This window comes from Hypanus sabinus, chromosome 16 (assembly GCF_030144855.1).
Source record: "Hypanus sabinus isolate sHypSab1 chromosome 16, sHypSab1.hap1, whole genome shotgun sequence".
Taxonomy (NCBI): domain Eukaryota; kingdom Metazoa; phylum Chordata; class Chondrichthyes; order Myliobatiformes; family Dasyatidae; genus Hypanus; species Hypanus sabinus.
The window spans coordinates 26,710,883-26,731,952 of record NC_082721.1 but is presented as its reverse complement, the minus strand read 5'-3'; the positions used below and the strand labels follow the sequence as shown (position 1 = coordinate 26,731,952).

At 44.2% G+C, this 21,070-nt stretch overlaps 1 protein-coding gene across 1 annotated transcript; it reads left to right on the top strand.

Annotated features, from left to right (window-relative positions):
* The first annotated feature begins 1,445 nt into the window (after positions 1–1,445).
* On the top strand, positions 1,446–17,442 carry tmem59l (transmembrane protein 59-like). Its single transcript, XM_059991378.1, has 8 exons — positions 1,446–1,730; positions 4,756–4,861; positions 7,278–7,372; positions 8,931–9,083; positions 11,069–11,210; positions 11,722–11,845; positions 13,167–13,284; positions 15,209–17,442. The coding sequence occupies exons 1-8, from the start codon at positions 1,476–1,478 to the stop codon at positions 15,356–15,358; spliced, it is 1,143 nt and encodes a 380-aa protein (XP_059847361.1). The 5' UTR covers positions 1,446–1,475; the 3' UTR covers positions 15,359–17,442.
* Positions 17,443–21,070: the final 3,628 nt, after the last annotated feature.

The window sequence follows — 21,070 nt, the reverse complement described above, 5'->3', positions numbered from 1 at the left end:
CCTCTACATCTAGGTAATTTATAAAAATCACAAATAGCAGGGGTCCCAGGACAGATCCCTGCCGCACTCCACTAGTCACCAACATCCAGGCAGAACTTCCACAACTACCCTTTGCTTTCTTCCTTTAAGCCAATTTTTTATCCAAATAGCCAAGGTTCCACTTATCTCATGCCTCATGACTTTCTGGATGAGTCTCTCATGAGGAACCTTGTCAAATGCCTTGTTAAAGTCCATGTAGACCACATCCACTGCCCTACCCTAATCAATTTCTTTTGTTACCTCTTCAAAAAACTCAATCAGGCTCGTGAGGCACGATCTTCCCTTCACAAAGCCATGTTGATTATCCATGAGTAGACTGTACTTCTCCAAATGCTCGTAGATCCTATCCTTAAGAATCCTTTCCAGTAGTTTGCAGACCACCAACGTAAGACTCACTGGTCTATAGTTCCCAGGTTTCTCCCTATTACCTTTTTTAAACAATGAAACTACATTTGCCATTCTCCAGTCCTCCGGCATTTCCCCTGCAACCAAAGAGGATTCAAAGATCACAGCTAATGCTCCTGCAATCTCTTCTCTCAATTCCCGCAACAACTTGGGGCGTAACATATCCAGCCCTGGGGATTTGTCAATCTTAATGTTTTTAAGAAGCACTTTTTCTTCCATAATCTCCACATTGTCCAGCGCACAGGCCCGCTCTGCTTCAACCTCCTCCTGATCAAGATCTTTTTCACTTGTGAAAACTGAAGCAAAGTATTCATTTAGGACCACCCCAACCTCCTCCGCTTCCAGGCACATGTTGCCCTCTTTATCCTTTAGCAGTCCCACCTTCGTTCTCATCATCCTCCTATTCTTCACATATGCATAGAACGCCTTGGGGTTCTCCTTAATCCTACATGCCAAGGCCTTCTCATGCCCCCTTCGAGCGCTGCTAAGTCCTTTCTTTAGCTCCTTCCTGGCTACCCTATATTTCTCATAAGCCCCTCCTGCTTCCTGCTTCTTATATCTAACACAAATGTTGCTGGGACACAATTCTGCTACTAAAGCTCCTATATTAATGCTAAAAGAGGCAGTCTTTCTACAGCATTGTGAAGCCTCATTATTAATACCGCAGCATTAATCTTCCAGTATTAATTCTTCTGCATTAATACACCAGTTACAGGTGCACCTGTAAATCCCCCAACATTAATGCCACAGTAATAATGACTCAGCAGGACTGTACTAAGAATCTCCTCAATACCAATGGCCCAGTATTAAGGCTGCAACGGCACAATATTGATTATAAAACCCATTAGTGCTCCAATATTAAATATGCGGTGCTGTATTAAACAGAGTATTGATGCCCAAAGTGCCAGGTGGTATCCATGCCACAATAATAAGAGAGCGTATTGTTGACTCTATTTTAAGATTTCAGTATTGTTGCTCCATTACATAACTACCAACCTGCCCCCTGTTCCCGTGCTGATGCCCCTGTATTAATGCTCGCTCTGTGCTGTCACTCCCTGACGTCAGCCTCCTGCCTGCCGCAGCCGCCGGGCTGTGCTGCGGACTCGCCGTCACTCCGAGCCCGAACAATGGCAGCGACTGCCGGCGTCCGCGCCGCTCTCCTCGTCCTCTCGGCCGCCGCCTCCTGCAGCCCCGCCGCCCCCGATCCCTTGGACAGCCTGGTCGGTGACACGACCCGGTGCCAGAGCCTTTGCCGCAGCACATTCCCGCTGGCCGGGCGGTCCAGGGTAAGGCAGCTTCGACGTGCGCTGCAGCCGAGTCTCCCGGGCTCGGTTGGATCTCGGCTGCACGAACGGGGGGAGGGAGAGAGCAGAATAAAAAAGGACCGGGGGGCGGGGGGGGTGGATGGAGAAAAATAGAAAAAAGATGAAGATGGAGAAAAATAGAAAAAAGATGAAGATGGAGAAAACAGGAGATGGAGGGGAGCAGAAGAGCATGGGGAAGTTGATGGAGATGGAGATGAAGATGAAGAGTGGTCTGAGAAAGGGGACGGGGAAGAGGGGAGAGAGAGGGAACAGAGAGGGGAGGGTGGAGTAAAAGAGGGGTCATGGAGGAAAGAGGACAGAGAGGGAGAGGGGCAAGAGAGAAGAGAAGGGGCAGAGCAAGAGGTGGCAGAGAGGAAGGGGCTGCAGAGCTGGGTGACAGAGGGGGAAGAGGATAGCGAGAGGGGGACAGAGGAAGAAGGAGATTGAGGTAGAGGGGACAGAGCGGGAAGGAGGGAAAGCGGGGGACGGGGAAAGGGGATGGAGAGAGGGGGAAGGGGATAGACAGAGGGGGCAAAGGGGGAAGGGGATTCAGAGGGGACATAGAGAGAAGGGGATAGAGAGAGAGAGAGAGAGGGAAAGGGATGGAGAGAGAAAGGGAGGCAGAGGGGGAAGGTAATGGAGAGAGAAGGGATGGGGAGGAAGATGGAGAGACGGAACAGGGGAATGGAGAGAAGGGATGGGGAGAAAAGTGAAGAGTGGGATGGATAGAGGAAGAAAGAAAAAGACAGATGGAGGAAAGTATAAAGGGGCAAGGGAAGGAGAATGAAGGGAAGCGAAAGATAAATGCGGAAGAATAGGATGAGTGTGGCTAAGGAACATGCGTAAGAGAAAGTGGAACTGGCAGAAGGGTCTCGGACAAGAGAGGGGATGAGTGAGGGGGAAACACAGGAGAAATGCCTTTGCTAGTTTAATGTCCTTGTTTTGCAAACTATTACCAGACAGGAATGAAAATGGAGCAGATTTATTGCAGACCCTGCAGTCTGCTGCACATTTCCCAGTGAATCTTGGTGACTGTTCCAGTCAGCAGGGAAGGTGATGGAGTTGTCAAAACATTTGATCCTGGAGCAAGTTCAGTGTGATTTCCAGTAATTGCTAAGCAAAGGGAAAGCAGCTTTCAGATCAGTCTGTGCACATAGGGCTTTGGTATAATTGTACTGAGAAGCTGATTGCTGCAGCATACATTCCTATTGTGTGGATGACAGATTGAGGTGGGAGTAATGTACCAGTATCCCATCTGCTCCTTTGCACTGACAGATGAGGAAGGAGCTGACATTGATTCTCTCTGTGCAGTTTATCTGACTTGCAAAAAGACATAAATGTCCAGATTTAATACAATTATTGCTGCATCGACAAGATTGGGAAGCTGAATTTGATGAAATCTGTTTAAGTAAAGCCGGCAGTTCATGTGGCATGTGTAATTTGTGTTTTATCTGTGAATTGTTCCACACTTTCTTCGCTGGAGTAGTGATTGCTTTGGCAGCTATGTGAATATTGGCCTGTATGTGCCTCTGGTTCAAGCCCAGATTCTACAGAGAAAGCAGATGCCAGCTGGGTCATGAGTCAATAGTGTGAACAATGGCTTCAATGGAGAGGGTCCATCATCAAAGATCGTTCCACCCAGACCATGCTCTTTCTCGCTGCTGCCATCAGGCATAAAGTACAAGAGCTGCAAACTTGCACCACCAGGTTCAAGAACAGTTACTACCTCTCAACCATCAGGTTCTTGAACAAAAGGGGATAACTACACTCATCAATTGAGATGTTCCCATGACCAATTAACTCACCTTAAGGACTCTTTATCTTGTTATTTTGTGGTCTTGATATTTATTGCTATTTATTTATATTTTATTTGCATGGCTTTTAGTTTTCTATGCTCTACTTGATCTTTCATTGATCCTGTTTAGTTACTGACATATAGATTTGATCAGTATGCCCGCAGACAAATAAATCTCAGGGTTGTATGTGGTACCATACATGTACTCTGATAGTTACTTTGAACTTTGATGTTTAAACAGTGCATCACTTGATGGTCACCAATTGACGTACATGACATCCACATTGATAAAGCAGTTAATGAGCATTGGCTGAGCTTTGGAACCATACTCCAATGAGAATTGGTGTCCCATGTCCCAGTCAGAATCAGTTTCTGTTGGACCCATACACGGGTGAATAGTGGTTTGTATCGGACCCTTATCTCAGTGAGACGTAATGTCTGCATAACCTATACTTGATAGGATAATTACCAGAGGAACCTGAATTCTATTGAGAGGATCTGCTTATGGACCCATGTGCCAGTAAGTTTCTATTGTGACTCTCATCCAGTAGGTGTCATTATCCATGGGAACCTGTGCTCCAACCCCTTCAAGAGACAATGAACAAAACTCTAATCTTATAAAAATAATTTTGTCCAGGCGGACAGTTGTTGCTCAACAAGTGCAGTGGCCACTGGTGTTTGTCAGATGAGAAAGAAATGCTAGTTGGTAGACTACCCTTTTTGTATGTGAATAGCAGGAGGATCCTGGTGAAGTTGATGGACATGTGAGAGATGATAGATTACAGAGAAGTAAATGCAGGAGTGGAACTAGTGGTTTTGTTCTGATGAGCCCAATAGACTTCTATGTCATACAAATATATGACAGTATAAAGATCTTTGGTCACCAACAAGTGAGTTTTTCATGTTGAAATTTTCACCTTGTGCCAGCCAGTGTTGAATATCACTTCTGGGTTTAGAGACGTAGAGTCACAGAAGAGTACAGCACAGAAACAGGCCCTTCAGCCTATCTAGTCCATGCCAAAACTTTTTATCTGCCTACTCCTGTCGACTTGCGCTGGGACCATAGCCCCTGCTATCGAAGATCAAGTCATATTGTTCATAAGTTTACAGAGTAAAGCTATCACCTGCTGACAAAGCTGAGAAAAATTATGTTTGAAATGCCTGCATCACATGCCGTTGCTGAGTATTGCCTTTTCTTTATTTCTCCCACAGGAGGCAACACTGAATGCCTGTCAACGAGGGTGCCGCCTTCTCTCTATCTGCCAGTTTGTGGATGGAATCAGTGGTTTGAACAGCACTAGAGCTGAGTGTGAGGCAGGTGAGGACTGGGGTCACTTTGTCCCAGAGTTCAAGAGAATTCCAGCTTCCCTCTACAAATCAATGCTTATTGACGTTGCCCCTAGATAGCTTCTCCTGTTCTGGTATCCACCACCCTCCATTTCCTCCCTCCCCACTAACGAAAATAGTTTGTTTCCATTTTTGATCCTTACCAGCTCAATTAGGTCACCTTTAAAACTTCATTTTTCAAGGGAATTGGTGGTTTGGGAACTGGGAGATGAAAAGGATGCCTCATTAAAGGTGATATTGTCAGACTGTCAAAGAAGCCATGGTTTGCAGCTGCTCTTGGGGCAGGAAAGTTGCTAATCTGATCTGGCCTGCACTGAACTCGTCTGACTCTTAACTCTTCCTTAGGAGTCAAAAGTATATATCTGGTATTCAAATGAGTGGCACCACTCTACCACTCGCATTCTCAGTGCCACTGGCTATAGAATCATAAAGATACAGCTCTAAAGGCCATTCAGCCCATCGTGCCGTTGTGGGTTCTTTAAAAAGTCTATTAAATTATCCATTTTCCCCTAAAATCCTGCACATTTATCCCATTTAGTAATTGTATCTAATTCCCCTTATAAATATCTATTGAACCAGCTTGAAGACAATGCACTCCATCTCTCTGCCATTTGCTGCATGTAAACAAAATTTCAACTATTTTCTGGCTCTGATTTCAACCACTTTAAGTTTGTGCTCTCTTAGTGACCGACCCTCCTACTACTAGATTTAGACTGGTTAAATTCAGGACTAGTGGTCAGTGTCTTGAGCCATTAACATGAGTTCAATTCCTACCTCAACAGCTAGGGAATTTAAATCCATCATTAAATAAATGTGGAACAAAAGCCAGTTTGAATACCAATAACCATGAAACTATTGTTGTCAAAACCATCTTGTCTTCCTTCAGGAAGTAAAATATGCTACCTCACCAGGTCTGGTCTATGTATGACTCTAGACCAGGGGTTCCCAATCTTCTCTTGCCATCGGACCACAGGTTGGGAACCTCTGCTCTCATCAGTGTGGTTAACACAGAACAGTCTTACTGGTTCAAGGTTAATTGGGTTACTGGCATTGCCAATGATGTCCGAGTCCTGTGAACAAATAAAAACTATCAAAAATCCTCACCATTTTAGATACTGTTAAGTTTCCTTCCATCATTTACTACATCTAGGGGAACAAACTTTTTTTCTCTTGTCATGCAAGAGATTTGAAAGCCCCCATCTCGAACAAAACACACGGAACACTACAGCTCAGTACAAACTGTGCCAACTTTTCAACCTACTCTTAGATATATTTAACCCTTTCTGCCTACATAGCCCACTTCTAGTGGAAATTTTCATACATCTACTGGAGAATTTCAGGCATTCTCCCCTGCACTATAACCGAGCCCTCATCATCTTTCTAAAATTGAGAGTAGAATTGGAAGCAGTGTTTCAAATGAGAATCTATTTATTTATTTATCTATTGATGTATTTATTCATTTATTTACTTATTTATTGAGGTGCAATGTGGAGTAGCCCCTTCCATTCCTTTAAGCCGCACTGAGCCTAATCTAAGCCTAATCACAGGATAATTTACAATGATCAATTAACCTACCAACTGGTATATCTTTGGACTATGGGAGGAAACCAGAGGACTTGGAGGAAACCAAGTTATTTTAACAGACTTTTAGCTAGGCACATGGAGCTTATTAAAATGGAGAGGTATGCAGTAGGAAAATTCTAGGCAGTTTGCAGAGTAGGTTACATGGTCAGCACAACATTGTGGGCCGAAGGGCCTGCATTGTGCTGTAGATTTCTATGTTTCTATGAAACCCATGCAGTCAGGAGGAAAACATATAAACTCCTTGCAGGCAGTAGTAGGAATTGAACCCCGGTCGCTGATACTGTAAAGCATTGTACTAACCATCACTCTACTGTGCCACCCTTCAAAGGAGAGAATTTCTTTAAGGTTAGAAGATTAGGAGGTGATTTGATTGAAGTTTTCAAAATGATCAAAAACGAGTAGTTTCTTTCTGCTCATTTTATCAACTGTGAGTTGAGATCAAAGAACTGTAATGGAACTTCCCAAATGTGAAATTCCGGAACATCTCTACCTGAAAATTTTGATTTTTTTTTCCAAGTATGTTCGTTGATACCAGGTCAGTGGTTAATTTTGAATCCAAGATTGATTTTTTTTTCAAGGATTAGGGAAATGGAGGAAAGACAGAGGGTGAGGTTAATTCATGGTTCAGATGCGATCTTGTTGAATGTATCTCGTCCTCTTCCTCTTGTTTAATCTAACTTGCTTAACTTTCACACCCTGCTCCTCTGGTTTTGAGGGTCTGGACGGGGGAAAGGGAGAAAGGGGAGGGAAGAAGGACCTTCATCTTCTTGAAGTGAGAGTGGTTTGTGTACTTGTGATTGCAGCATGCCTGGAGGCATACAGTCAGACAGAGGAACAGTATGGCTGCATCACTGGGTGCAGGGAACAATCCCTAGAAGCAGAGAGGAGACAGAAACAGGTAACATCTCATGCCAGCTGCAATAACAGTACCTGTTTCTCTGTAACTCTTAACACTTTATGTTGCATTCTACCTTGTACTTTCTCAATCACTGATATGATTAAATGATCTGTATAAATGGCATGCAAAACAATATTTTTTGGTGTACCTCAGTACACATGAGAATAATAAAATAACTTACCAATTTTACCATAAGAACATAAGAAATAGGAACAAGAGTAGGCCATTTGGCCCATTGAGCCTGGTCTGCCATTCAATAAGATCATGGCTGATCTGGCCATGGACTCAGCTCCATCTACCTGCCCTTTCCCTATAACACTTAATTCATTGTGGTAGAAATTTCTACGCAGGGAAGTGTAAGACATGAAGCAGGTGAGGCCTCAATCACTGTGCAAATACAAAGGCAATCAAAGGGTAGACAGGCAGCTTATTGTCTTGACTCGAACTACAGACAGAACGTTTGGAGGAAACTGGAGCACCCAAAAGAAGCCTACGCATTCATGGTGAGGGCGTACAAAATCCTTACGGGAAGCAGTATGGGTAATCCGACTGCCAATTTCAGTAAAACAAGATCCCATGATGTAAAGTGTAAAGTGTGTGGAATACCTCAGACCCACATCTGCACCTCCGTTTTGTCATGCTCTTTATGCCTAAGGTTTGACAGCAAGCTGTGGCAATGTGTTGCAACTATGGAAACCTTCACTGTCCGTTTTGACTCCATCTTCTACAGATGTATGTTGTTCCTCAGTGCTGCAGTGGGAATTTGGTCTTGTTTACTGGCTGGAATGAGACTTGAAACGTGTGTTCTGGGTCCTTGCCTTTTCAAAGGACATTGGAAGCCATTTCATTCTTACTTCCATTTGCCTTTATCAATAGGGAGAATGGCTGTGGAGCTTGTCAGCTTGTCAAAGCTCTGAGATATGGCTGTCCTTCTACAGCTGTGGAACTGGGAGACACCATCAGTAATGAGGATGCCTGCTTAATAGAAAGATCAGTTGCATGCATTGAACATGCAGGTCCAATCATTGAATTTACCCCATAGGACTCACGAGTGGTTCTCTGCTCCATGTGACCCGGACGTTTTAAATTGGGGGACCTCCCTACTTCCTCAGGGCCTTTTTCTCCTCAACCCACCCCCCTGCACCAATTGCCCCTTCCCATCTTTGGCACAGAGCAGAGGCTAGTACTGTATTCATAATGTATAAGGTAGCTCAGTGGAAAGGATTCCCTGAACAAGTGGGAAGTTAAGCAATGTTCCTCCTGCAGGCTTTATTAAGTGATTTTTCTCAATGAGTATGTGCACAGAGATTGAATAAGTACTTAGTTGGTGATGTCACGGGTCCAATAGCCTTCTGTTGTATCATAAGAACTAATGGTAGCTCTGATTATCAGAATAGCCTTGATAGGTTTTGTGACCCATGTCTCTATTCTGTCACCTATGTGTCATTCTTCATGGTTGAAGTTCAACAGTAAGTAGTAGCTCAGTGTGCATCTAGGGGATAGATCAATGCCTCTTTTGGTTATGTTTGTTTGGGGTAAAACTCTGTATCTCTTGCAGCTCCTGACAATCACCCCTGAAGCCTCCTCATTCTCACTCTTTGACTACGTGTCCAACCTTTGCAGTGATTTTGTCAACTCAGCCCAGAGTTTCATTTCCTCCACCTGGACCTTCTATCTGCAGGCTGACGATGGAAAAGTTGTGGTGTTCCAGGTAATGTAAACCCTGCCGCAGAAACCATAAATCACCACAGCAAGCTAACACCAAGCCCCAAAACTAACCAAGCCACTGTCCCTGAACCCCAGCAAACCAACCCACCATCCCCCCAAATGCCACATCTAACCAACTCAGTATCCACAAACCCCACCCAACCAACCCATCGTCCAGCAAACCCCACAGCTAACTCACTAACCTCAAACCACACAACTCACCAACCCATAAATCCCAATCCCCCACAGCTAACCAACCCAGTATCCACAAACCCCAGCTAACTCACTGACCACAAACCACACAGCTAACTAACCTATAAATCCCAACCCTCACAGCTAACCAACCCGCTGTCCCAAAACCCTAGCTAATCAAGTATAAATCCTAAACCCCACAGCTAACCAACCTGCTATCCCAAAACACTAGCTAATCAACTCATAAATCCCAAACCCTACATTTTAGATATTGGTGCCTTTGATGCTTTGCTCTCCACTCTTCATCCACCTGTCTTCCCTATTGTGCCCTTTCTTGTATCTAGTCTAACCACCAACTATGCCCGTAATATCTATACTGAATCCTTCCGACCAACACACTGCTGCTTTCCAATGCTGTACCTTCTGCCTGTCTTTGTCATCCTACTCTCCCTCAGATAACCCACACTCAGCTTCAAAAATCTACCATTGTTCCGGTACCCAAAAAAAGACCCAGGTAACATGTCTGAATGACTGGTGTCTTGTCGCACTCTCCTCAATAATAAGTAAATGCTTTGAAAGGCTGGTCAAGGACTACATCTGCAGTATGCTGCCTCCCACACTGGACCCCTACAATTCATCGACCGACACAACCGATCGATGGACGACAAAATAGCCACAGCTCTATACACTGTCCCTATACATCTGGAGAAGAAGGATGCTTATGTGAGAATGCTGTTCTTGGACTACAGTTCAGCATTCAACACCACAATTCCCTCCAGGCTCGACAAGAAGCTCAGAGCCCTTGGCCTTCACCCTGCCTTGTGTAACTGGATCCTGGACTTCCTGTCAGGGCACTGGCAGGTGGTAAGAGTGGGTTCCCTCACCTCTGCCCCTCTGACCCTCAACACAGGTGCCCCTCAGGGCTGTGTACTAAGCCCCCTCCTTTACTCTCTGTATGCCCATGACTGTGTCACCACCCACAGCTCTAATCTGCTAATTAAATTTGCTGATGACATGACACTGATTAGCCTAATCTCAAATAATAATGAGGCAGCCTACAGAGAAGAAGTGGCACAGTGGCGTCAGGAAAACAACCTCTCCCTCAGTGTCGCAAAAACTAAGGAGCTGATTGTGAACTACAGGAGGAATGGAGAGGTAAGGACCTTTAAGTTCCTCAGCATAAACATCACCGAGGATCTCACAACAGCACTTCTATCACCTCAGACGGTTGAAGAAGTTTGGTATGGGCCCCCAAATCGTAAGAACTTTTTATAGGGGCACAACTGAGAGCATCCTGACTGGCTGCATCACTGCCTGGTATGGGAACTGTACTTCCCTCAATCGCAGGACTCTGCAGAGAGTGGTGCAGACAGCCCAGCACATCTGTAGATATGAACTCCTACCACCAGACCATCAGACTGTTCAGTTCATGCTGACTCAACTGTATTTCTATGTTATATTGACTGTCCTGTTATACATACTATTTATTATAAATTACTATAAATTGTGCATTGCTCATTTAGATGGCGACGTAACGTAAAGATTTTTACTCCTCATGTATGTGAATGATGTAAGAAATAAAGTCAATTCAATTCACTCCCACTAAACACTCCCCTCTCTGACCTTCCATCCTCCCCCACCTCGACAAAACACATTGGCCCTATCCAATATCTTACCCTCCTACCAACATTCTCCTTCTGTCAGACCCCATTTCCTTCACCTTCGTCGAGCTCTGCCCCTCACCACATCCTTCCCTTCCTGGACCTGAGTTCAGTGTCTGTTCTCCTGTTCCACTAGGCTAACCCCGAAGTCGAGTTCTCGTCCCTAGAGCTGGTGCCCTCACGATCCAATGAGGCCGAGAACCTTCAGGACTGGATCCCTGGACGCCACGATGAGCTGGGGCCAAAGACTATTCCCGGGACATCAGAACCACAAGCAGGTCAGCAGGTGAAGCAAAGGGAGTTCTCTCCCTTTGTCAGTCAGAGGGCCAAGGCTGCCATTCGGGGTTAAAGGTTGATCAAACACGTGGCTTAGAGGACGGATGGTCATTAAGTTTAGTAGAAGGAATAAAGGCGTAGAATATTTTCTAAAAGGGAGAAAATTCAGAAATTGGAGTTGCAAAGGGACTTGGGAGTCCTTGTGCAGGATTCCCTAAAGGTTAACTTGCAGATTAAGTAAGTAATAAAGGAAGGCAATGCAACCTGGATCAAGGTAGAATTGAGAGCTCACATTATCCTGCCTCTGATCCACACTGAGCCTCCCTGATCCGGGTTGGTGTGAAAAAAATCAAATTCTTGTAGCTTATTATGTTGTGCATGTAATCTCGTCCCCAGCTCTCATTACAACCCGCAACTGGGAGGAAGCTTGTATCCGGCAGTGAGGTTACCTTCAGGGTTTTTCTTTCTGGCTTTTTTTCTTGCTCTGTTCAGAATCTCCCTTGTTGCTTGTAGCTGCTGTTGACAGTGTAAAGAAGGGTGCAGATAGGAGTGTGGTCCCAGAGCCGGTACTGAAAGAGAAGTTCATGGATCGAGAGGGCTCGCAATCACAGCATGACTTCCTGGCCTGCATGTCACGGTAGGAGAACTTTTCAGTGACCCTGATGTTGCCGCGAGTCTGACCCCAGTCTAACAGCATCGTAACCACAATGCCGACAAATGCACACTGCCCGAGTGTCTGTGCAACGTAGGAGTACACACTTCCTCTAATTCATCTGAACTGGATTATTGTACCTCCAGCTTAGCTGCTGCAAACTAACCTGACAATTTACCATCGTGTTTAGGATAGATTAGAATTAATCTAGTTGGACCAAAATATCCCAAACTAGTTGTAACTAATTCAACTATCGCTTTCCATGAATGAAGACCATTAATTGCTCATCGACATTTACCCAAAAATATATTTACTATTGTTGCATGCACCAAGATACAGTGAGAAGCTTGTCTTGCACACAGTTTATACAGATCAAATCGTTACACAGTGAATTGAGCTGGAATAAGGTAAAACAAGAACAATGCAGAGTAAAGTGTAAAAACTACCAAAAGAATGTTGTGCAGTTAAATAATGCAGGTAAATGGTCCGGGAATCAAGAGACAAATGTACTGAACCTGACTGGGCAGCGTGAAGTATATTGATCCCAGGGTTTGAAAGGATTGTGCTGGGGATACCGTTTGCCCAGCTCCTTTGTTAGTAGTCCTGGGGGTAAGGTGCTCTGAAGTGGCACAAGGAGTAACACCAGCCTTTGGTTTTGTACTGTGATGGCAAACTGAACTCAGTACGGCAGTGAGCCAGCATCCCCCTGACCTCCACCAACCAAGTCATCTTGCTGCGTTAGCCCAGAGCCCCGGAGAAGCAGTGGAGGTATACAGCTGGTCCCCAGGCTTCCACTATTGTCCAGATGGAGCAGGCATCTGGTGTCCATGCATGGACAATACTGAGTTCTGCCATGTAGATGGGGACAAGATTCCCGAGTCTCTTTGGAGAATTTTGTGAACTTTGCCCTTTAGCACTTAAGATTTTTTCTCAAAAGCATTCCACATAAACAAAAAAACAGCGAGATAATCCAGTATTTTAGTGATGCTGTTCTCTAGTATAATGACTGATCAGAACACAAGGCAGAACAATGGCTGTGGAAGCTTTCACAGAGCTGACCAGGCTTTACTTTAGCGATCTACCTGAACTTTATCCTCCTCTGGAAATGTCGGATTCCCTTAGTGCAGACTTTTAAAAAGTCAGTTGGATTTTTTTATTGTGCCAGGGTCTTTGAAGTGGGTCTTGCACTTTGGTGCTGCCCCCTGAGCCATAGCTGAACTGCTCTCTACTCAAATGTGGGTGGGTTAGGAGAGTAGAATGACGTTGGAAAAAGTCTGCTTGATCTGCTTTCTCTTTGCTACCTTAGGCGCTCAGGGTTACCCCGTTGGATCCTGGCTGGCTGCTTGGTGTTGTCGATCGTGGTCATGCTGTGGCTGAGTTGTGCGAGTTTAGTGACTGCCCCTGATCAACATGTGAAGTCGCAGGTGACTTAATGCATAGTTTTACATCAGAAAGGCGATCAGATCTCCACACTAGGCTCCTCTTAGTTTTCTTCATCTCTCCATAATCATCTCCTTCTATTCCTTTCTTCTTCATATATTTATTTAGCTCCCAGTGAAAACCATCACTGTCATTCCAATCTCTACCACTCTCTGTGGAAATAAGTTTCCTGTTCTCACCAATCTTGGAGAGAAGTCATCTGCCCTGAATTCCTAATTGGATTTATTAAAGATGTCTTCCATTGATGGCAGAAACATTTGAGAATGCTGGAAATCCTGAACAGGTCAAGCAGTTATTATGGACAGAGGAAAAGTTAACTTTTCAGGTCTGGCTCCGTTTGTCGGGCATGTTGTAGAGGGAGAGCCATAGTTCCAGAAGAAGGGAGACATTTCTGCAGAATGGCACACCATCAGAGCAAGTATGGCAGAGAGGGAGGAACTGAGAGGGTGGAATGTAACCCTTCAGGGAAAAAGGCAAGGGGAGAGGAAGTGTAGTCAAGATAAGCTGTAGGTCTCTGTGGGCTTGCTTCGGAAAGTGATGAATTTTTCAAGTTCTGTATGAGTAGAGGAAGCAGCAGAAATGCAGACATGGAGGTAGTAGAAAAGGAGATGAGGAAATCGTCTGAGTGAAACTAAAACAAACACTGTATCCCACAGAAAGAAACTTAGTTAGATCCTGTGCAAGTTCTAACCTGGAGGAAATGAGTGGAATTGAAGAAGTTGTTCAACTTTAGAATGAATGTGTGGATGGATGATGAGGAACTGGTCAAAGAAATTTGACCCTGCTGAAGGAACTTCTTTCTCTGTAGACAACAGCTCTGGTAGAGGGGATGCGACAGCTCAGGAAGAAGGAAGACATTTCTCTTTTCCCTTGACACAACGTGACTGAAGTAGCCCAAAAATGCTCTCAAACACTTTTGGCTTATTCCTCAGTAATCTTTCTAGAGACAAGGGCCTCAGATTGCCTAGCCTGTGCTAATAGTAATGATGGCTCAGTTCCAGTAGCAGGAGTTTTAACATCTTCTCTAGTGTCACTGTCCTTTTTATAATGTGGAGTACAGATTTGTGCAGAGTGAAGAGCATGCCTTTTCTGGGTAAGACATTTGTGAACTGAAGCCATTACCTGAATTGGTTTAATTTTTCCTCTTCCGAGTAAATCTTTTTCCAAATTTTGCAACTCTTGTTTCCATCTTTATGATCCAAACACAGTGAAACCTCTGAAATGGACCTCAAGTTGTTTCTGCTCTAAGGGATCAATTTATCTCAAAGGTGAGGAGATTATCACTCCAACATCTACCTGGGAGTATTTCATGACCAATGTGAGCTTTATTCCATAATTAATCCATGCAGTATTAGCCTAAAAGTATTTGATTGGAATATATAAGAGGAAGCTTAGGTAAACTATGCTCTCTCTGTTTTGGGAGTGTTTGGTGGGATTGTATGGAGAGAGTTTCACTGTATATTCAATATTATTCACACTTTATTTTCCTAGTAATATTTGATTTGAATGTGCAGAGGGAACTTTCATCCATGTGTAATCTATGGTTTAATTGTCCTGGGAATATTTGAGAGAGCTTTACTCTATCTAATCAATGCTGTCCCTATCCTGGAACAGTACAGAGAGAGTATTGTTCAATATCTAACTTGCACTGGGAACGTTTGATGGAAATTTGTCATTATTCATCACTATTCTGTTTCTTCATCTCTCTGTCTCTCTCTCCCTGCCTTTCTCTATCTCCCTCTCCCTCCCTTTCTCCCTCTCCCTCTCTGGCTCCCTCTTGCTCCCTTTTACTATCTCCTCCCTCTCACTATTTCTCTCTCCTCCCTTTCTCTATCTCCCTCCCCCCTTTCTCCCCCCCCCCCATTTTTACCCCCCCCCCGCCCCTCTCTTTCTCTCATTTACCTGCAGCCTCTGAGCATCAATGGTGATCAGGAGAGTGCGCTGAAGACCCCTCTGTATGGACTGTCCCCTGTTATTGCAGTAACAATCCAGGATCACGAGGAGGAGGATGTGGGGCCTCTGCCTGTGAAAGTGGATCTGAGTAAAACCCTCATCTAGAACTTAATTTCCTAGTTAAATGGGACATTCCTGTCTTGCTTGCTCAAGGTGTAGTTTCAGTATTGACATGAGTATACCCTCTTCCCCCATGTTAACTATATCCCGGACTGCTGGCCAGGGAGAGGATTACGTTTTTTGGAATCTAACTAACTTTAAACATCTCTGGACACCCATTTCCCTCCACTCTACACTTTAAGATTGATCAGCTCAAGAACCGAAATTCCTCATTCTTTTCTTCAAATACTAAACAAAGAGTTTTTAGAATTCTGGGTTGTCTTCAGATCTCTTTGGATCTTACTAGATCTTATTCTGACCTGACTATGTATTTGTAGTAATGTGATAAAAGAGCTCATTGCTAAACCTCTCAGTCAGTCGTTAAGATTGTGAGCAAATATGTCTGGGTGAGAGGGGTTTGAGTAAAATCCCTCTCCCTCTCCCTGTCTTTCTCTCACACACTCTTACATAATCCTTCTCACACAATTTTTGACATTCTCTCTCACACTCACACGCACTCTCTCTCTCTCTCTCTCTCTCTCTCTCTCTCTCTCTCTCTCTCTCTCTCTCTCTCTCTCTCTCTCTCTCTCTCTCTCTCTCTATCACCCTCTCTTTCTCTCACTGAATTTCTATTTTTGTCCTGTTAGGGCCAGTGAAAGGTTTCCTGGGTTAGAGGATATTGAACGACATTGTGGCTAAACTGGTCTAGGAGGTTAGGAGCATGCCCAGCGATTAAGCAAATGCATTTGTACAGATTTTGGCATGAATTAGAAGAGCCACAGGCCAGGGCTTGGTACCATTCTCTCCTATAGATGTATGCTATAATGGCTCCCAACTTTTGCTTAGGGATTGCTCATGATGGAGGATGGGAAGCTAATAGGAAACCCTGGAATTGGGTCTTTGTGAGTTGAAAAGGAGTAGGTCCAGGTGAATTGAAAGGGAGAATGAGAATGGGGCTCTGGTAAGTAGAAAGGGAGCAGGGACCCTGGGCCCAGAAACATCACCTAGTGAGCTAGAGCATCAACCATCAGGATTTCCAAACAGTATGCTGGCAGAATTTTACTGTATGTGACTTGAAGGCAATTGTTAGATTAATTTGTGGTAATTTTATTTAGAATGAGTAAGCAGGATGGACATGTTCTGTTCATTATTTACACGAATAAGGTGAAATGAGACAGATAGGCATGTAAAGGAGCTCGGTGGTATAGCTGTTTTGTAAGAATGTGCCATTATTAAACATCTAGAAATAAAAGGTATGTATGGTCTCAAATGAGGAGCCACTGGTTTTGGACAAAGATAGCAAGGATTTCTTCTCTCGGTTGTTTGAGTTGTTTTTACTGTTTCCCAGTGGGCTATGTGTGGATTGTTGGGTTATCTGCAAACTTCGGCTCCAGCTACTGAGTGCAGCCACAGCCTGTTGGGCTGTGCTGGGGAGCACACTGCAGTAAGCAAAGCGGCATTGCACTGCGGGCAGGACGCTATGCTGGGAGTAAGGGGTGGTGCAGTCTCTGAGGGACGGGAGGAGGAGTCTTTGCAGTGAGTACTGGCATCCCTGTTTCCCCCTGCTTCCTCCATCCCTGGCTCTTTGTTTGCTAATTAGTTCCTTACTGGTTTAAATCCCACAGTAGAAGCAGAGGGAAGGATGGAATGGGTGACCAGAGGTGACAGCATTGCTCCTCGCCACCTCATGCTCAGCCCCATCCTTAAGGTCAACCCACACGGGGAAGATGCTGCCTGCCAGTTTAATTCTAGGGATTTCGCGTGTTTTTCAGACCCATTGAGCAGTTTGGTTAGGGCCTCTAATGAGTGATTGGGAGTGGAGACCCAAGCTAACTCTTCACAAAGGGGAGAGGCTAATCAAATGATTCTACAATACATCACAGTCCTGCCTGAGATCCACTACTGGTTAGTGGAGCCTGGGATCCTTACGGTTTGTGTATTTTTGAAGCCATACCTTCTGTCTGATTATGTAGCCTTTCCCTCTTCTAATTGGGATTTCCTTCCTTCAGTCCTCTAGCATTTCCTGACTTTTTCTCCCAACCCTAGTTTGTAAGGGAGGGCATGTGAAATAAAATGTTGTCAAAATTTAACATTGCACTCTGGTCCTTCATTGTATCACAGCACCTTCTACCTGAACCCTGTTTTTAATGAGTATCCTCGGCTTCTGGACAGGCAAACACTTCACCCCCACAGGATGACACCAAACTTCCCATCTAATGGCATCTTGTTACTTGATCCTGATCTGTTGGCTCCAGAAATTATTGAGGAAGATGATCAGGAAAGATGTGTATGGTGGAGTGTTTATAACCAGGAGAGTCTGATTCAGGAATCGAGCAAACCCCAGTTTGTGTCGGTGTCATCGGATGGAAGTGTTGACCAAGCTACAGGGCTTGCCGGTTCAGGCTGGACTTTATTCCAGATAGTTTTTGTCACATAACTTCTTCATACCCTTGGGCACCAGCCATTGAACAGCCAAAGCACCACCCATCGTGATAATTGGTCAGGTATGCTGGTTGCAGTACCCGTAATCACCTGAACTCCAGAAACTACTCTATGCTGCCATGTTCCATCCCGAGTAGATTGTGGTCCCGCTGTTGGTTGTGATAAAAATTAATCTCCCAGGATTATTGTGGTACCCCTCTTCAACTAACCTGCAATTCCTTCAAGAACTTATCCAGGTCCACATTAAATGCATCAGCACTATTCTATTGCACTTCCATCTCCTCAGAAAACACTTACACATTCTGGTTTGGGTAATGTTGGCATATAAGATTTGCCCAGACAATTGCTAACAGGTGCTAAAATCTGAACTCCTCCAAGTTACTTTAGCATTATTTAAATCCTATATTATCAATATTCTATTGATCATGCACTTAACTGGACATGGCACATAAATTATGTGGATGGAAGAGCAGTTTGGAGGATGGATATCGAGTGGAGAGTGATTCACCAAGCAATACACAGTTAAGTAGTGTGGCAGAGTATCCTCCCCCCTGTCTATCTAAGTATAGATCCAGCAACGCTCAAGGGACTTGACACCATTCAGGACAGCGGAGCCCACATGACTGTTCTGCTGTCTTCTGAAAATATTCATTCCCTCCACCAACAGAGATGCAATGTGTACCATGTGTACGGTTCATTGAAACGTCTCCCAAATCCTCCACCGTTACCACCTCTCTATCCGCTCTCCTCCAAGTCATGCGTCACTTAACTTGAAGGTTTATCATTAGTCCCTTCATCATCACTGTGTGTGTGTGTGTGTCTATTTTTATTCAGTTTTGGCATCTGGGCATCATTGGCAAAGTTAGCATTTTATTGTCCATCTCCAATTCCCTTTGAAAAGATGGTGGTGAACCACGGACCTTAACCACTGCGGTTCCCCAGTGAAATAGCTCTCGCAGTGCTGTTTGGTAGGAAACTCAAGGATTCAGACACTGTTGATGAAATTCCAGAAGTCTATTCAATTCAGGATGATGTACGACTTGGATGGGAGTCTACAGGTGGTTGTGTTCTCACAAGCTTTCTGCCTTTGACCCTCTAGTTGGTTTAGTCATGGGTTTGGGAAGTGTTGTCAAAGAAGCCTAAACAAATAAGTGAAAGTTAATTTTCAAATTGTGTGCACTGTACGCTTGTAGTAGAGGGAATAAAATTGTTAGGCTAAGAGATGAGGTGCTGCTTTGTCTAGTATGATATCAAACCTCCTGACAGTTTGTGGCACCACAGTCATCTAGGCAATGATCATCCTTTTGACTTTCAAATGGATGAAATCCTTCTCAGACGAGTCTCTCACCACAGGATAGTCAGTCTCTGATCTCCTTTTATAGCTGCCTTGGACTCCTTTCATTATCACACTGTAGGAGCATGTCCATCACATGGAATAAGACCATAAGGAATAAGGGTATAGTTAGACCATTTGGCCCATCAGGTCTGCTCCACCATTCCATCATGGCTGGTTTATTATCCCTCTCAACCCTACTCTGTAACTTTTGACCACTCTTACTAATCAAGAACATAACAACCTCTGCTTTAAATATACCCAATTACTTGGCCTCCACAGCCATCTGTGGCAATGAATTCCACAGATTTGCCACCCTCCAGCTAAAGAAATTGCTCCTCATGCAGAAATTGCAACGTGATTGCTCATGGACAACCAGACATGGACAATTATTTCAGCCTGGCCAGCAATGCTCACATCCCACAAGTGGAAAGAACTTATCATTACCAAATCATTCGATTAAGAAATTCCTCTTGAATTGGCAATTAAACTGATACAGGACCAGAGTTGCTCATTGATACAGGAGGAGAAAACCAGAGGTCTGTGAGCCAATCCTCTTCAGGGGATCAGAGGTGGAGTAGGTCAGCAGCTTTGAATTCCTCGATGTTATCATTTCAGAGGAGTGAGTCCTGGGTCCAGCACATGTGCCATTACAAACAAAGCACAGCTGTGGCTCCACTCAGGTTTGCGAAGATTCCGCATGTCATCCAAAGCTTTGACAAATGTGTTTAGATGTACAGTAGAAAGTAGCCTGACTGGTTGCATCATGGACTGGAATGGAAACACCAATGCCCTTGAACGGAAAGGCCTACAAAAAATAGTGGATACTGCCCAGTCCATCACAGGTAAAGCCCTCCCTACCATTGAAGAGCACTGTCGCAGGAAAGCAGCACCCATCATTCAGGATCCCTACCGTCCAGACCGTGCTCTCATCTCACTCAGTTCCTACACCACCAGGTTCAGGAACACTCATTACCGCTGCACCATCAGACTCTGAAACCAGAGTGGATAATTCCATTTACCCCAACACTGAATTGATTCCAGAACCTATGGATTCACGTTCAAGGATGCTTCAGCTCACATTTTCAATACTTATTACTTTTTTTTGCATTTGCGCTGTTTGTTGTCTTTTACAGTCTTTTTTTGTGTGCAGTTGTTCAATGATTCTATTTCTTTGTACTTACTGTGAATGCCTGTAAGACAATGAATCTCAGAGTAGTATATGGTGACATGTACTCTGCAAAAGCCTTAGACAAATATATGTAGCTAGGGTGCCAAGGATATTTGAACAGTACTGCAGTAATTTTATGTATTGCATTTTACTGGGAAGGTAGTGCACCCGAGGCTGACCAGGGAAATTAGGGATAGTATCAAGTCCAAAAAAGAAACATATAAATTAGCAAAAAAAAAGTGCCACACCTGAGGACTGGGAGAAATTCAGAGACCAGCAGAGGAGGACAAAGGGCATAATTAGGAAAGAGAAAAAAGATTATGAGAGAAAGCTGGCAGGGAACATAAAAACTGACTGTAAAAGCTTTTATAGATACCTGAAAAGAAAAAGATTGGTCAAGACAAATGTAGGTCCTTTACAGTCAGAAACAGGTGAATTGATCATAGGGAACAAAGACATGGCAGACCAATTGAATAACTACTTTGGTTCTGTCTTCACTAAGGGGGACATAAATAATCTTCTGGAAATAGTAAGGGACCGAGGGTCTAGTGAGATGGAGGAACTGAGGGAAATACATGTTAGTAGGGAAGTGGTGTTAGGTAAATTGAAGGGATTAAGGGCAGATAAATCTCCAGGGCCAGATGGTCTGCATCCCAGAGTGCTTAAGGAAGTAGCTCAAGCAATAGTGGATGCATTAGTGATAATTTTTCAAAACTCCTTAGATTCTGGATTAGTTCCTGAGGATTGGAGGGTGGCTTTTTAAAAAAGGGAG

Excerpts from the sequence above, each read along its gene's own strand:
- tmem59l (XM_059991378.1), top strand. The coding sequence starts at position 1,476 with ATGCTCGCTCTGTGCTGTCACTCCCTGACGTCAGCCTCCTGCCTGCCG. Across the intron at positions 4,862-7,277 it reads TAGAGCTGAGTGTGAGGCAG|CATGCCTGGAGGCATACAGT; the intron begins GTGAGGACTGGG and ends TTGTGATTGCAG. Across the intron at positions 11,211-11,721 it reads GACATCAGAACCACAAGCAG|CTGCTGTTGACAGTGTAAAG; the intron begins GTCAGCAGGTGA and ends TGTTGCTTGTAG.